Source organism: Crinia signifera, chromosome 4 (assembly GCF_055691185.1).
Source record: "Crinia signifera chromosome 4, ASM5569118v1, whole genome shotgun sequence".
In the NCBI taxonomy this organism is placed as follows: domain Eukaryota; kingdom Metazoa; phylum Chordata; class Amphibia; order Anura; family Myobatrachidae; genus Crinia; species Crinia signifera.
In genome coordinates, this window is record NC_139220.1 from 149,212,974 (window position 1) to 149,230,616 (window position 17,643).

A 17,643-nucleotide genomic window follows, 5' to 3' on the forward strand; every position below is an offset into this window, starting at 1 on the left:
CATCGACACCATTAGTTCGACAGCTCAATAGGTCGACATGGTTTTAGGTCGACATACCATTAGCTCGACATGTCATTAGGTCGACAGCTCATTAGGTCGACATGTTTTTAGGTCGACACTACCATTAGGTCGACAGTGTATATGTCGACAGTCAAAAGGTCGACATGGGTTTTTTCACTGTTTTTTGGCCGAAATGTCGACACAATCGACATGGACACAGTTTGAAGTGTACCGCAGCCGCTCGCTATGCTTCGGGCACGGTGCCTCGCTGCGCTCGGCACACTATTTTATTCTCCCACCACGCCCTAGTGGATAGTAGGGCATGAAATACCGCCTGTCGGCACATGTCAGCTCAAAAAACAGTGACAAAACCCATGTCGACCTTTTGACTGTCGACATAGACACTGTCGACCTAATGGTAGTGTCGACTTAAAAACATGTCGACCTAATGAGCTGTCGACCTAATGACATGTCGACCTAATGACATGTCGACCTAATGACATGTCGACCTATTGAGCTGTCGAACTAATGGTGTCGATGTAATGGCTGTCAATGTAAGTGCTGTCTAACAATAGTCCGGATACCGGGGTGCATCACCCCCCCCCCCCACAATCAGCTTGTGAAAGTACCCATAACTACATGAACTCCCATCAGCCCTAAAACAGGCAGTCTGTGCATGCTCACCTCTAAATGAACCGATAAGGTCTCCACAGTTAATATTACACAAATACATTTTTAATAGATGAAAAACACGATGACAAAATATCAGTGTTTAGGGATAGCAAAAAAACTGAACTATATGTAATACACCATACTAATAATCACCTCTGAATAGGCAACAGCACACTTATGCTACATGTGGATCCCCAGTTACACCCATTTAGCCACAAGCGGACATGTACAGTATATGAGTCAGAGTTGCATATGCAGGTTCTTTGCCAGATCTGTCCACAATAAGAACTTTGATACAACTCCTGAACCTGTCCCTGCCGCATCTATGTGTATTACACATTGGAACAGGTGTGGTATAGAAGTTTTCAGTATTTATGTTGACATGCATTAGCATACCTCCCAAATTGTGTCCGGTTGAAATAGGGACACTCGCGCGGCGTCCGAAAAGGGGGCGGGTGTATGCAAATGAGGGTGCGGCTTATGCTAATTAGCCGTGACCTCATTTTCATACGAGAATAGACGCTGTGCGCATGCGCACAGCGTCTATTCTACTAGATTGGGGGGTCTCCCAACTGCCACCCCCCGCAGCGGGACAATGCCTGCCGCGGGTGGGACGTCGGGACAGGACCCGAAAATCGGGACTGTCCCGACGGAATCGTGACAGTTGGGAGGTATGCATTAGGTCGACGGTCAGAATAATGGTTGACATACGTTTTTTGGGTCAAATCTTGCTGTGCTTCAAGCAAGGTGACTCACTCTGCTACCACTGTGTCTGCCACAGGTTACTCTTTAAAATCATAGTCCATGTGCATAGTAAATCAAGCAAACATTGGGAAAACTTTAATAAGAATTGTGTTGACAATTGTCATGTTGACATTTTAAATCTACTTTAAGCACTGTTGACTTTCATACATGTGACCTAATCCATATTGACCATATGGTATTGTCCTAGACCAGTGGTTCCCAACCCTGGTCCTCAAGTACCCCCAACAGTGTATGTTTTGCAGGTCTCCACACAGAATCACCAGTGCTATAATTAGCTCCACCTGTGGATCTTTTCAAATGTGCCTGAATAATGAGTGCACCTGCCGGGTGACCTGGAAAACGTGCACTGTTGGGGTTACTTGAGGACCAGGGTTGGGAACCACTGTCCTAGACACTCCAGATTTATCATCCAGATACCTATTTGAAGACTATTGTTTTATTATTAGGTTGCTATTATAGGCTCAAACCTATATTTGGGGTGAAAGTTTTTTTAAAGCAGCAATCATATACACTGCAAAACCAGTTTGATTTTGCAGTGTCCATGATTGCCGAGTTTAAAAAACTGGAGATTTCTTACCGAATCTCTCACTTTCTGAATCTCTCATCCTATTCAATTTCAACCATAATTTTGCACTCTAAACAATTAGTTATGCGAGAAAAGATGTCAAGGTAAATTTACTAAAGTTTCTAAAAAAAAAACTAAAACAAAAGAGGTAATGTTGCCCATAGCAACCAATCAGATCTGTCTAATATTTTTTGGGCTGCAACAGAGAAATGATAGAGCAGAGCTGGGCAACACCGGCCCCCCAGATGTTGATGAACTACACATACCAGCATGCCTTGAATCAGTTTCAGCATGGCCACATAGCAAAACTAATCCAAAGCATCCTGGGATGTGTAGTTCATCAACATCTGGAGGGCCAGTGTTGCCCAGCCCTGTGATAGAGAGATTCTGATTGGTTGCTATGCGCAACATCACCTCTTTTCATTTTTAGAAGCTTTAGTGAATTTACCCAATCATGAATGTATGATGTCTCTAGGTCCAGTTTGTTGAGCCGTTTTTTTTACAATGGAATGGTGTCTGTAATAACGTAATAATCATGTATCTTTCCATAAGAGTATTTTGGTTTGTTCAGAGATTCTACCTTTCTGTATTCATTTTTGTAGATGCCACGGTCCTATTCTTCTCACCAAATGAAATAGTGTTTTTGATGTCTTCTTCTGTCTGGACTTCAGCTTCAGTCAGTCCTGGAACAGTCACGGTTTTCCCATGTGACCTGATCTCCAGTTGTTTGTTTCCATTTTGTGAAAGTAGATCCCACACATTCTCATTATATATCTCTAGCATCGAAATCTAATCAAACAGGAGAACAATACTGTGAGTGAGAAATATTTTTCTATGACACATTTATTTTTGTTACATGGAATAGACATACAATAATGATTCTATTTTCAGTCATAGGGCAGTATTCAATGAGGCCAACTCGCCATGTTTCATGGCGAATTTGTGCTATTTTCGCTTTGGAAGGTGATTTTTTGTGGCAGAAAGTGAATCACCCTATTCTACGTGCATTTTTCACATCTACGAACAGTGAGTGACGGATAATTCGCCGTCTGATAGTCTCCGCAATTCGCTGTGGTTTTTCAATGGGTTTTTCAATGTGATTCGCCGTGAGTGTATTCAATGAGAAGATGGCGAATTGCTTTCTAAGTGATTTTCGCCTTGTGTTACTGTGTAGCAATTGCCATCTTTTTATGGTGAAGTGGAATGTCAACTTTTAAAATAAAGTTGTTTTTTTTTAAATGGTGTCAAAAAATCAGGAATTTTATTATATGAAGGGACATGCTATTTTTATTCATGTGCTTACAGTACATGAATATATATTTAATTTAAAAAATATATAGTTTTTTACACATAACAGCCAGCAGGGGGCCGGGAGCCGCTCGTTACATATTCATATATTCACTGCTCCCGAATATATGCACGATCGGGAGCAGTGCTAGGGGCTCCCTACCTGGTCCCCTGCTGGCTCTCTCGGCTCCCTGGTCCCGGAGTGCCCTCTTCCCCCCCCCCCCCCCCCACACACACACATACATTCTGGGGCAGGCAGGGAGACTTCCATCTCCCTGCCTGCCGCCGTTCCCCGGCTCCCTGCGGAATCTGCCACAGGAGTTAAGATTCGCCGTCGGGGGCAGCGAGCCCCTGCGGCATTGAATACTGGGACAGGGAGGGCTTGCAGCGAGGGCTCCAGCCCTCCGGAATACGGCGACAGTGCAGTGAATCCTAAACCGGATTCTCTGCACAAGCCGAATTTAGTCATTGAATACTGCCCATAGTGAGAAGTGCATAAAGCAGTGCTCATTGAGAATACATACCTTTGTGGTATATTTAGTCCTTTCTCTCTCATGACATATGCGCAAAAGTTCTCTTATTGACCTGTACATATTAACAAAACGAATGTATGTGTCAGTTAGATAATGTTAATTATATCTTGGGGTAATAACGTCCTGCTTACTGTGGGTTTTGTTTTTTTACAATTATATCCTGGATAGCAATAAAGATCAATGTATATTACTGATTTTTTGTGAATACTTAAAATGATTCAGCTGTTACTTCTTCAAACATTTTATTAAGGGGAAAAAATATCCTCTCTTAATCATAATCATTCTCCTTTTAGCAATGGGAAGTTAGGTTGAAGGTAGCTCAGGAAAACAGATATTGCGGGACTAAAAAAGACCCTTTCTGTTCTGTGGCATACATGTTTCAATGTGGTGTGTAATAATCTCTTGTTTAGTTGATGAGCTGTAATTGTTGGGTTAGGTATACTATGTCAACAGTCATCATTTCATCAATGAGGAAATATCTACATATCATCCATAGTGGCCCAGCGGGTCACTCATCTGGTCGTGGCAGCAGTGCATCTCCAGAGGAGACTTCCAGGTCAGTTCTGTGGGTTTCATTTGATGCGCCAGCGTTCCAGTACGTACAGTCCCCTGATCACTAATCTCTAATCCCCCATTTAGTACCTAACCATAACCTCTGCCTTCCCTGCAGCCTAACCCCAGCCTCCCCCTAGTAGCTAAACCTTTTGACAATATCAACACCATGGGTGAGATGTAATAGGGTGTGATTTTTCTGAAAAAAAAAAAAAACAGACGAAATCACATGTTTTCCAAAAATCGCAAATATAATAAGGTGCGTTTTGCCGTAAAAATAGCACTTTTATAAAATGTTCACGTTTTGACATGTCTAAATCGCACATTACCAATCACATGCAGATGTTATCTCATACAAAACATCAAAATCACAAATGTAATAGGGTCCGATTTTTGACATTACCAAAAATCGCAAACAAAATAGATTAGGTTCAGGCTGGCGAGTTGGACAGAACCATGCACAAACCAATGAGATCCATGCATGGTTCTGTCCAAAAAATGGAGTGTGTACACCCAGTCTTTTGTCCTCTGTATTTTTGGGAATCAGGACTGGTCCAAAAGCACTGTGCTGGTTTCATAAATACGGGGGATGCCCACTATTTTTTCCTCCATATTTGAGGAGCCCAGGGCTGGTTATGCTGGTTGGAGGCATAAAACTTTGTTATGCCTGAATAATGACACGTGTATATTTTGCAGCTGCAACTTACATTTTTTTTAAATAAATCTTTCTCCAACTAACATAATATGTGACATCTCCATCGCCTATGTAATGATGCAATACAACAATTTAGTTAAATATGATAACTTATTACAAATGTATCTGCTATTTTATAGAATAGGAGTAGTGGTGGGACTATTGTGGGTGTAGGGAGCCTAGAGGTGAGGGGGTCACCCTACTCGACCCCTTATTGAGGAGCCAGCTCTTTTCTCAGAAAAGCACTCCAGTGATCTTTTTTCTGCATTACTGGCCTGATTCAAACCCATTAGCAGAAGTGCAAAATCGATATTCGCCAATTCCCGCACTTCTGCGCATTCACTAGAGCACACATGCACAAGCCCTGAAACTGCAAACACAGGAAATTGCAGTTTCAGTGCTTGCCGGGTGTGATGATTGGGCGGCAATGACATTAAGAGGCAACGACCGATTGTTTTGTGGTCCAGACAATGCAGGCATGTCCAGACCGCACAGGGGGTGGCCTGGCTTGGCAGCCAGGGGGCAGCTGGTAATGTGTAAGTGCTTCACCGTGTAGCAAAGTGCTCACACTTTAGGTATATGCCCACAAAATTATCCGGTCACATCGCGGGGCGGACCCAGTGTGTGGGGCGGCTGTGAACTATTCTAGGCAGCCTAGCACAGGGAGTTGTAACTTAGCAAAACTGACTTGGGCCCTATATGCAGTAGAGCCTTATATCTCTGCTTATTTGTTCTAATCTTTTCTTGTTAATGTAGTTGAAGACAAAAAGAATTACAAAAGATAAACATTTACAATGAACAAAAAATAGTGTTACTTACAAAAATATACGTTACAATTATTGATCAATTATAATTTTTATACTTATTAAAGAAAATCTAAATCAACAGTCACATCAGAACAGACAAATTAGTGTAAAATAATGAGAAGTGGGGAAATGGAAAGAGGGATTGTAGAAAAGGCAACAAACTGAATACTACAGATCCAGGGAAGATCTGCCTTCATTCTAGCCGGGTAGCCGTCTCTACTGGGCAGAGTACCAAGGGTCCCAGGTGGCATGGAACTTTAACACCATGTCATTAAGAAGGGCAGTTATATATTCCATGGATGCTGAGTAGCATATTTTATTAATTAGAGTTTGCATTGATAAGACTTGTTTCCAATTCAAAGAAATCAATAGTTAAGCTGTGTTGTAAACATTGCCACACAACATATCCTGCAGTTTAGAGAGAGACCTGAGGGGCTTTCAAAGAAGAATGTGTAGCAGGTCTTTGGGAGGGAAACACCCACCAATTAGATACCAAATAAATCAGATTGTCCCAATATTTACATATCTGGGGAAATTCTACAAAGTATCCTGATAAGTCCATATCTGACCACACTGACCCAAACAAGGGTCCGAAGATGGAAAAATGTGGTGTAGCCTGTCCGGTGCTAAATTCCATTAGTATTAATTGAGAAGTTAGCCAGCCACTGCCTAATTTTCCTCCATTTAATGTCATGTAAACATACTGTAGCTCCAGGTCCTGTTCCCAGGCCCTTTTAAATGGTTCCTTAAGGGGAGAGGGGGTAAGCAGGGAATACATACTGTAGGTGAGATAAAACATCTATGCCAGGGTTATAACTACAACAATGTTCAAACTGAGTGTGTCTCCACCAAACACAAGTCTTATTAAGAAAATAAATGCAACTATAAATCAAGTACAGGTTGAGTATCCCTTATCCAAATATCTGTTGTCCATGGGATGAAAAAGACCATCGTCATGCCTGGACAAAGGACCAATAAATCCACCTCTGCGGTCTGGAATTTTTTTTATCCGCATCCGGACAACAAAAGTATTGCCATTTGTAGCTTATGTAAAACTCCAATAAGCAGGGGTAAGGATCTTGCTCACCTAGGGACTACCTCCCTTCAACGTCACCTAAAGAAGCGTCATGGTTCAGTGTTTAGTTCAGAAAGTACGGCTAGCAGTCCAGCGACACCTAAATCACTTGGTCCTCCTTTTGGAGCCAAGTGCCTGAAAAAGCACACCACCAACTCCCTCCTCGACAAATTCCTCCTCGATCCGGATAGAAGGGAGTACTGCAGTCCATCTCACCTGCATGAATGACTCCATAGATTCCTCCGGAGGATCCTGCAGCGCTACGCCTACTACTACTGCCGCTGCTGCTCCTGGAAGTCAGTCATCATCCCAGAGGGGAAGTCGTAAGACTGCTACGTTTTTCACTAAGCAATTGACCATCCAACAGTCATTTTCCATGAGGATGAAATACAACAGCAGTCATCCTATGGCAAAGCGGATAACTGCGGCCTTGACAGCTATGTTGGTGTTAGAAATTGAAGGAATTTGAACAGCGCAATAGTTTTGAGAAAAGATTGAACAATTTATTTAATAACAATACATAATAATAAGGTACAGTATAAAAAACTGGGGTTTATAGAATAAAAATGAAATGGTGGGTGGGTATAAAATTATGGGGGTCCCCCTGCAGATGGAATATAGCTGGAGAGTCCGTTCCTATATATCCCTTGGATTGGATTGAATGAATCAAAACATGTATAATTACCACCCTGATGGGTATGGAATATCCTCGTCCGAGTCTCCACTTATCGGCCCAAGTAGGCACAAATTACCGATGGTGGAGTGATGGTGATAAGCTCGGATGCTCCCAGGAAAGGTGTTAGTGGGTATATTACCAAGAGCTGGTCCTTTTAATGGAGACACGAGGAGACGGTATCTTTGGGTGGTATTTGTAATCCAGGGAATGGTTCAGGCTGTAATCCAGTTGAGTAGAAGTAAAGCAGGGGGGGATAAGGGTACCCCAGTAGCTCCCTGACGCGTTTCGACACTCCAGGTGGCTTTATCAAAGGTGGGTTGGTGTTAGACATGCGTCCGGTGTCCGCCATCAATGGAGTGGGATTTAAACGGTTGATGCAGGTATTGTGTCCCTGGTACCAAATCCCATCGAGATTCCATTTCACTAGGCAGGCGATACCCGCGATGTACAGGGACGTCAGAAAAAGTGTCCTCAGTGCCCTGAAAAATGCGGCTGTACCCTCTGTACACTTAACTACAGACATGTGGATCAGGGCAAACTAAGGACTATATGACTGTGACAGCCCACTGGGTAGATGCATCGCTTTCCGCAGCAGCAGCAGCATCTCCTGCACGCCAGCTCCTTCCAAGGCAGGCTACGCTGTGTATCACTGGTTTCAAGAGGCACAATGCCGACAACCTTTTAGAGAAACTGAGGGAAATCATCTCCCTGTGGCTTACCCCCCTTAGACTCTCCTGGGGATTTGTGGTGTCGGACAACGCCAGTAACATTGTGCGGGCATTAAACATGGGCAATTTCCAGCACGTGCCATGTTTTGTCCACACAACAAATTTGGTGGTGCAGCATTTCTTAAAAAATGACAGGAGTGTGCAGGAGATGCTTGCGGTGGCACGCAAAATTTGCGGACACTTTTGGCATTCTGCCACTGCCTGCCGATACTGCTTTCTAGTGAAGCAGACTTTTTTCCTTTCCACTGCCTGCCGAAGGCTGGAGCGGGAGCAAAAACTCCGCAACCTGTCCTGCCATCAGCTTAAACAAGAGATGGTGACGCGCTGGAACTCCACTCTCTATATGCTGCAGAGGATGGAGGAGCAGCAAAAGGCCATTCAAGCCTACACTGCCACCTACGACATAGGCAGAGGAGCGGGGCTGCACCTGACTCAAGCGCAGTGGAGGCTGATTCCGTGTTGTGCAAGGTTCTCCAGCCGTTTGAACTAGCCACACGTGAAGTCAGTTCAGACACTGCCTGCATTAGTCAGGTGATTCCCCTGATCAGGCTGTTACAAAAGCAGCATGTCGCTATTGTGGATGAAGCCCTCCATACGCTTTGCCAGGATACAAGGGTAGTCAGTCTGTTAAAGTCAGAGGAATACATTTTGGCCACAGTGCTCGATCCTCGGTTTAAAGCATATGTTGTGTCTCTGTTTCCGGCGGACACAAGTCTACAAAAGGTGCAAAGACCTGCTGGTCAGGAGATTGTCATCTGAAGGGGACTGTGATATGGCCCCAGCTCCTCCTTCATTTTCTCCCCCACCTGTGCCTGTGAGGAAACAGCTGTGATTTCCCACACAACCCGCTGGCGGGGATGCAGGGCAGACAGGAGGGAGTTTGGACATCTGGTCCGGACTCAAGGACCTGCCAACGATTGCTGACATGTCTACTGTCAGTGCATTGGATGCTGTCAACATTGAAAAAATGGTGGATGATTACTTTGGTGACAGCATCCACGTAGACATGTCAGACAGTCCTTACCTGTACTGGCAGGAAAAAAAGGAAGTTTGGAAACCCATGTACAAACTGGCTCTATTTTACCTGAGTTGTCCCCCCTCCAGTGTGTACTCCGAAAGAGTATTCAGTGCAGCGGGGAACCTGGTCAGTGCGCGGCGAAGGAGGTTGCTTCATGAGAAAATTATGTTTATAAAAATGAATTATCAATTATTCAATGAAGACCACTCTGCTGCTCTCCTCTCTGTGGATCTTTAGGGTGCCCAGTGTGTCTTCTCTCTCTAAGCACGTGTCAGCCTCTCTCACGCTGCTGCAAACCCTCCTCCGTCACGCTGCACAGTTTCAGGTCACCTCTGACCTCTCCTTTCGTGCTCCCTGGGCAGCCAATCAGGGGGGTGTCAGGTTCCCTGCATGTGGACTGAGCTGGGGCTTTTTAACCCCCACATCCCTGCATTTTTCCTCTGAGCAGCATTGGCTGCAATTAAACTTCTTTGGGGGCACAGGGGCACTCCAGGGGCACAGGGGGTATCCTGTAGTGGGCTGCCACACAAGACCATTCACATTTTTAGAAATATGGCTATCCACAGGTTGTTCAGTCTGCCATTTGAGATTGGGATCTTTCAGCACAAAGACAAACTGCACATCATGGTCAGGATCAGGCAAGTTGTTAAACGGGGTTTCGACCATGAATCAATCACATCATTAAATTAATTAATAATCAATCATAATCACAATCAAGCCAGATGGGGTCTTGTTAAATATTAAACTGACCAAAACAGATACACACACAACGAGTACTGCCTCATCTACCTGTCTGGTCTGGTGCCCACTGCCTAGTACTGCCGTATCTACCGTCTGGTGCCTAGTACTGCCTTATCTACCAGTCTTGTGCCTAGTACTGCAGTATCTACCGTGTGGTGCCTAGTACTGCCTCATCTACCTGTCTGGTCTGGTGCCCACTGCTGAGAGTCATTCGTATGAGGGACTTGTCTTTTAAATCCATACAACTGATTGCATTCTACTAATGAGAGTAATTGATTGCTGCACCAATCGCCCACTACTCCTCGGCTGCACTGTGTAAACAGTGCACAATCAAGCCAGATAGGGGTCTTGGTACTTGTTTTGAGGTTGTAGCAGGGGAGTGCAGCTACTCGTAACACCTTGAGCGAATATCAGTACTTCTCTACCGGCAAAAGACATCCTCCTTGACAGAGCGCGCAGCTTCACGAGGGACGCATGTGAAGCAGTGAACAAAGGGAACACCCGCCTATTGAGCCAGATCACCTGAATCCACCCTAGCGATCATTAGAGTTGCAGAAGTCGCAGCCAGATAGAACTCTTCCAGCTACCACCTAATCATTGAATAGCCCCCTCCCCTCCACCCATTAGGAAATGATTGACGAGACGAATGGTAATAAATAATAATTGAATAATTAATAATCACAAAATTAAAAATCAGATGAAATTAATTAATTATAAATAATCATAATCACAATCAAGACAGATAGGGGTCTTGTTAAATATTAAACTGACCAAAACAGATACACACTCGCAGAACAAATCAGTGCGGCACAAATTAATAATCATGAAATGAATCAATCACATCATTAAATTAATTAATAATCAATCAATCACAATCAAGACAGACTAGGGGTCTTATTAAATATTAAACTGACCAAAACAGATACACACTCGCTGAACAAATCAGTGCGGCACAAATTAATAATCATGAAATGAATCAATCACATCATTAAATTAATTAATAATCAATCAATCACAATCAAGACAGATAGGGGTCTTATTAAATATTAAACTGACCAAAACAGATACACACTCTGCACCATCGAGCAGGTGATCGGTGACATGCCAGGTGCAACTGTCTTTAGCACCCTGAATGCCAAGTGTGGGTTTTGGCAGATCCCTCTGGACAGAGCCTCTTCCTTGCTTACTGCCTTCATGACCCCTATTGGGTGCTACGTCTTCCTCCGCAAGCCCTATGGCATCACCACGGGCAGCAAAGTTTTCCAGCACTGCATGGAGCAACAGTTCGCTGGCTCTCCCTGTGACATCATCGCTGTCAGCATCCTTATCTGCACAGCCGGGTCCATCAGTTACTGCCACTGCTGCAACCAATGCTAGTGATGGTTTACATTACATTACATCTTCCATCTGCCACCTTAAAATTGATTAGCCCCCTCCCCTACACCCATTAGGCAATGATTTAAGAGACGACTGGTAATAAATGAATAATAATCACAAAATTAAACAATCAGATTACATTAATTAATCATAATCACACAATCAAGCCAGATAGGGGTCTTGTTGGATGTTAAAGTGATCAAAACAGTTACACACTTGCAGACAAACTCTGTGTTGCACAAAATGCCCACCGATCCTTTGCTGCACATGGTAAACAGTGCATGATCAAGCTAGATAGGGGTCTTTTTGGGGCCTATTTTTTTAAACTGCCATCCTGTCTGCCGCTGCAGTGCCACTCTTACATGAGCCACGTTTTTGTGCCGCACACTTGTGTGGCTTAGCATAGTTATCCAGCTACCTCGGTGCAACCTTTTGCCCTAAAAACAATATTGTGAGGTGTGAGGTGTTCAGAATAGATTGGAAATGAGTGTAAATGAATGTTATTGAGGTTAATATAGCGTAGGAGCAAAAAAAACACCCAAATTCTGCGATTTTAGCAGTTTTTATGCTTTTTTAACAAAAAAAAATCAGAACCCAAAACCCAAAAAATCCAAACACAAAACACTTAGGAGGTGTTTTGCCAAAACCCATTAGAACCCAAAACCTCAAGGTAATCAGAACCCAAAACCCGAAAAGTGGCCGGTGCACATCCCTAAAATTTAGGCACTTCTACAGGTGTGGGACAAATTGAATAATGGCCTTCACACAAGGAACTTCTTAAACTGAGGCTGGTCTCATTATTGAAGTGAGCCATAAGCCTTAGTGAGGAAGCTAACTAAACAGTCACCTACCAGCAGGTATGCCGGCCCCCTGTAAAAGTTTGGGGGTGTGGCCTAATCACAGGAGGTGTGGCCACCTCCTACAATTAGGCCATGCCCTCAAAACTTTTAAGGGGTGAAATAACATTTTAAAGTTGAGGGGGGGGGGGGTGTTATTGTCTCCCCACCTCAGCAGCAGTAGAACACACCTACAGCATGTGCTGTGCTGACAGCAGGCTCAGTATGAGCTCTCACGCTGTCAGTGAGATGCTCATGCAGAGCCTGCTGTCAACACAGCACATGCTGGAGCTGTGTGTTGCCTCAGAGGGATGGAAGGGGGGGGGGGCAGGCCCCCCGCCGGGCCCCTCCAGCAAATTTGGGCCTGGGTAATTAGTACCCACTCCATGCCCTCTCGGCGGCCCTGCCTACCAGTTCTCTTCAACTAGCTCTTGTCATTTTAGAGCAGATTGGAGGCCTCACCAGATAGAATGACATTGCCGGGTACCTACCTAATCTTTGCTATGGGAACTGGCATTGTATTATATCCCTGGTGCAGAGACAATTTAACATTGCTGTAGTTCTCTTTGGTACCATTATTGAGAACTACAGTTAATGTAGCTCATATTTCGGAATATTTAAAAATGTTGCAACAACATATGCAAATTATTTGTTAGATTTGAAAAGAATATAATGCTAAAAATTGCACTGACCTTCAATGAAATGAATTCACTCCAAAATAAAGTTCACATATATTATATAATATAAATGACAGCCTGTAAACTAAATCATTTTACATTAGCAAGTTAAATGTTTTTGTTTTTATTCAGTATGTATTCTTCTCTCTGAATAACAATTGAAGCATCAGAAGCCTGTGATACCTTCTAAAATACACTATTGGGAATACATTAGCAGATGGTCTTCTTGGCAACAGCAAACCTAATGAATCCTATGGCACTTTTAACATACTGTATTACTGTTGTAAGTAGCTGAGATTGGTATTGAGTGTCTATAATTATGTGTTTAACTTCATTTGGTCTGCAGTGGCTATTTCTAGCCTTGTATTCAGGATTTCCAACACTCAAATGGGTAGTAATCGTAACATGTGCATGTATAGCTATATTAATCCAGAAAGCTACTCCTACACAGTAATCAATGTAAATGTGTTTACAGGATCATAAATGAAGCATGGTGTTACTTATGGAAATCCAGTATATGTATTGAATACCAATGGTTCTGCAAAAAACACTGTGACATAGTGTGATATATATATTTATATATATATATATATATATATATATATATATATATATATTATCTATTTATTCATATTTCTTAATTAAACTAGTACTATGATAGCTAGAGGTTACTGGAGATAAAATGACACAACCTGGAGGAACTTGAAATCAAGTGTGAGACACAACAAAAGTTTATGTACTTTACTGATGTACTTTAAATAACCGGTGATGAGAAGGCCATGGCTTGGACACCTCAGATCGTGCTGGTTCCTTGAACTGGCTCTGTTCAATCAAAATTTATATCTGTTTCCCACAAGTTAATAAGTAATTTCTTTGTCACACAGATGCTACAGTTCTTTTGTTTAGAAAATCAGCTACCCACCTACATACAATGTTGTCTTTCCCACTTTCTTGAAGATTTATTCATGCTGTCATTCATCATCATTGTCTTCTAGGGAACCTGATACCTTTTTACCTCCCAGCATTATCCATTCTCAGATTATCCTCCCAGCACACATTCTCTGATACTGGTACCTGAGTACCCAAAGATAAGTTAAATTTTCTCTGGCTGTATTAATATCTACAGCTGCCCATGACTATACCCATTAATTGTGCCCTTTGCAGTCTGCTGCTTCAGATACTGGACCTGACTCTCAAGTGATACCTGCATTGAAGAAGAAGATTGCTGATGGTTGGTGCCTTGACTAGTCCCCCTGATCTGTGTGCGATCCCTGCATCCTCCTGCTCTCCCAGGAGTAGATGGTTACTGAACCTGTTTTAGCCTGTGTATGACGTTTACCACCTGACACTAATATTTTCTTCATTGTATTGGGGGAAAAAAAATTCCACCACATTTTTCTTAATTGTAATTTGCTATCTCTCACTAAATTTTGGCAAAAGTTCCACTGATTCAGGTACTAGGCTAAAACAGGCTAAAGAACCAGATCCAACACCCTATTACACTCTCCATTCCACTCTATGGTCCCCTTATTCTAATTAGAGATGTGCAGGTTCTGATTTACTCTGATTTCAAATCAGAATCTTATTGGCTAGCAGCTGTCATGTGATTTGGGTTAGCCAATAAGATCCTGATTTGAAATCAGAGTAAATCAGAACCTGCACATCTCTAATTCTAATTAGAAGCTTACAACCTCACAACCAATAAGCAGCACCACACATTTCTGTTCACCTAGTTGGATGGTAAAAGTAGAAGATAACCCCTTCGCAGCTCACCCAGGGTGCACACATGCCTTTAACTGCTCAGTCTCCACAATGATTCTGTTTGGTTCAACATTTTAATTTTATTTATCAAATAAAAAAATATGATATGGGTATACACATAATGTTCTACAGCAGTCAGCATCAAGTAGAAGCCTGGGTTTCCCTGACTGTAAATTTTTTTATCTGACTGTGCAACTCATGACTTGGAATAGCCCTAGTTCTGTGATAATTTGGGGGTAGATTTGCTAAGAAGGCATTGTCCACAGTGACTAATTATGTGCTATCTATAATGTAATCCAAAAACTGATGGCTAGATCTTAATTGTTTACTATGGGCAACACTTACTGCCAAATATCCACATGAAGGGGCATGGGATGGGAACCTGTGATACATGTTAGGGATGAGGAGAAAAGAAAAACAACTGCCTTTTGCTCCTTTTAAATCATAATAAAAGAAAATACATACAAACCCACGGATTCAGTATTGAATCCCGGCGGTCGGGATCCCGGCGTTCAGAATCCCGACGCCGGAATCCCGACAGCCGAAATGCCGACAAGGGGGGGACGTGGATCGCTCCCCCTTGCGGGCTCGCTGCGCTCGCCACGCAGCGGGCCCGGTGCCTCGCTACGCTTGGCACACTAATTTATTCTCCCTCCAGTGGTGTAGCGGACACCCCAGGAGGGAGAATGTGTCGGCATTTCGGCGGTCGGGATTCCGGCGTCGGGATTCTGAACGCCGGGATCCCGACCGCCGGGATTTTAACTGCATCCCCAAACCCACTTATATTGCAAATATCTAGTTCCAACCATAAATTCTCCCCACCTGGGGCTTACTTCAGACCTTTTAGCAAAGCTGCATTTTTTGCAGATGGACAAAGCCAAGATGCACTGCAGGTGGGGCAGATGTAACGTGCTTAGAGAGTTAGATCTGGGTGAGGTGTGTTCAAACTGAAATCAAATTGCAGTGTAATAATTGTGTAGTGTAATATAAAAAGAAACCAATATTTACCCTGCATAGAAACAAAATAACGCCCCCAAATCTAACTCTCTCTATTGTCCATCTGCAACAATTGCAGCCTTGCTAACAGGTCTGAATCAGGCCCCTAATTTCTGCATAAATTCTCTGCCTGTATCTATGTTGGCAAGTGTGCTCTGCAGCTAGCTCATTAGCTATTTGGTGGTATTGCCCTAAAAGTGGGCCAATCTGGTAACAAACATTTACTGGTCATGAATAGATTCTGGTACAACTATCAAATAGAATTTATGGCATGTATTCTCCACAATTCTTCAAAATCCTTAAGCCAGGCATTCCCAACCACGGTCCTCAAGGCACACCAACAGTACAGGTTTTAGTGATATCCAGGCTTTAGCACAGGTGACTTAATGAGTACCTGAGTTATTCTGATTAAAACATCTGTGCTGAAGCCTGGATATCACTAAAACCTGCACTGTTGGTGTGCCTTGAGGACCGTGGTTGGGAAAGCCTGCCTTAAGCAATGTGAAAGGCTTGGAATTCTCACGTCAATACTATTTGCTTTTCTCTTGTGAAGTTAATGCCAACAGTGGATCAGTCCACCTGGCATTCCACTAATTTTCACTGCTTTCTCCTCCCTCTTCTGTTCAAGCAGTTGGCACATTGCCCATAGCCTTTCTTTAATCCCTTTCATTGTGTTGTGGCTTAAGAGGCATACACACGTAGAGATGTGTGCTAAGCTATTTTGCTAAGATATTGCTAAGGGTAGGGGCTATATTTAGGGTAGGGGATTTCCCTGGGTCCAGATAGCCCATGGAGAGCACATACACATGCAGTGGTTTGTGCTAAGCAATTTTGCAAAAAAAAGTCTGGGTAGTGGTTCAGAATGAGAGATCTCGATTACTATCGCTCATTCTATACACACAGAGAGATTTGCAGTCACCTGCTAAGCAATTTGACTGGATTTTGACTGCATGCACTGACTTAGTTAGCAGGTGATAATGACGTGCGGCGTATTCATCGATATCCGTCACCATCAGTGAACCACATTGGAAACCGTCATCACCAGTGAACCGTCATCAAGTGCCTATGTTATTGGTATCTGACCTGAGCTACATTTTACTTACCTGCAGTGCATCATAACTTCATAATCATCTCTTCATCGGTGGTCATCATCAGGCAAACCTGCTAAACAGCTACCATCGGTTCCTACCGATTCCTATTTTCTGAGTCAAAGACTCTGTACTTAATTTCAGTAATTTACCATTATATTTTATTTACCTCTTCTGGACTCCATCTTCTCAGCCACACCTTCAGACCCTATACACCACCTCACTCCCTGAGGTTTACCCAGTTATGTGGACACAGGTTATCTTCCCAGCTTCCACTACACCTCAGCTGCAGAACAAACCCCAGCCTCAGGTGTGACAGTGGAGTTAGGAAGGGCCTTATATGTGATAGTGAGGAATTTATAAAGTATTCTGTAGGAAAAGGAGAGCTAGTGCTTAGCAGAGAGGGGATACATATATGGTATTGTTAGAGAGGAAGATAATTGTAGTTGCAACCTTGAGTACAGATTGGAGAGGAGCAAGATTGGAGCAGAAGATGCCAATGAGGACAAGGTTGCAGTAGTTGAGGCAAGAGATGATCAATGAGTGGGCAATGATTTTAGTGGCATCCTGGAAGAGTACAGGTCTAATACAAGCAATGTTGTGGAGCTGATCCTACAGGACACGGCAAGAGATTGAATGGGAAGGGGAGGGGGGTGGCAAAGGAGAGAAAATAATAAAAAATGGCTCCCAGGGAGTGGAGTTGGGAAACAGAGAAGATAGTAGTGTTGTCAATAGTTATCAGGAAGACAGGAGTAGAGGAGGCTCTAGATAGGAGGAAAACAATGAGTTACGTATG

General features: G+C 43.2%; 1 protein-coding gene across 4 annotated transcripts in view; it reads right to left on the reverse strand.

Moving 5' to 3' along the window:
- LOC146074532 (kinesin-like protein klp-3) overlaps window positions 1-17,643 on the reverse strand; it is an 84,223-nt gene that overhangs the window by 15,173 nt on the left and 51,407 nt on the right. For all 4 annotated transcript variants that reach the window (XM_083182746.1, XM_083182744.1, XM_083182747.1 and 1 more), the window contains 2 exons: window positions 3,814-3,874; window positions 2,583-2,791 (listed from right to left, as the gene is read on the reverse strand). In XM_083182746.1, the coding sequence (XP_083038872.1) occupies window positions 2,583-2,791; window positions 3,814-3,874 (270 nt within the window). The remainder of the gene's footprint in view (window positions 1-2,582; window positions 2,792-3,813; window positions 3,875-17,643) is intronic.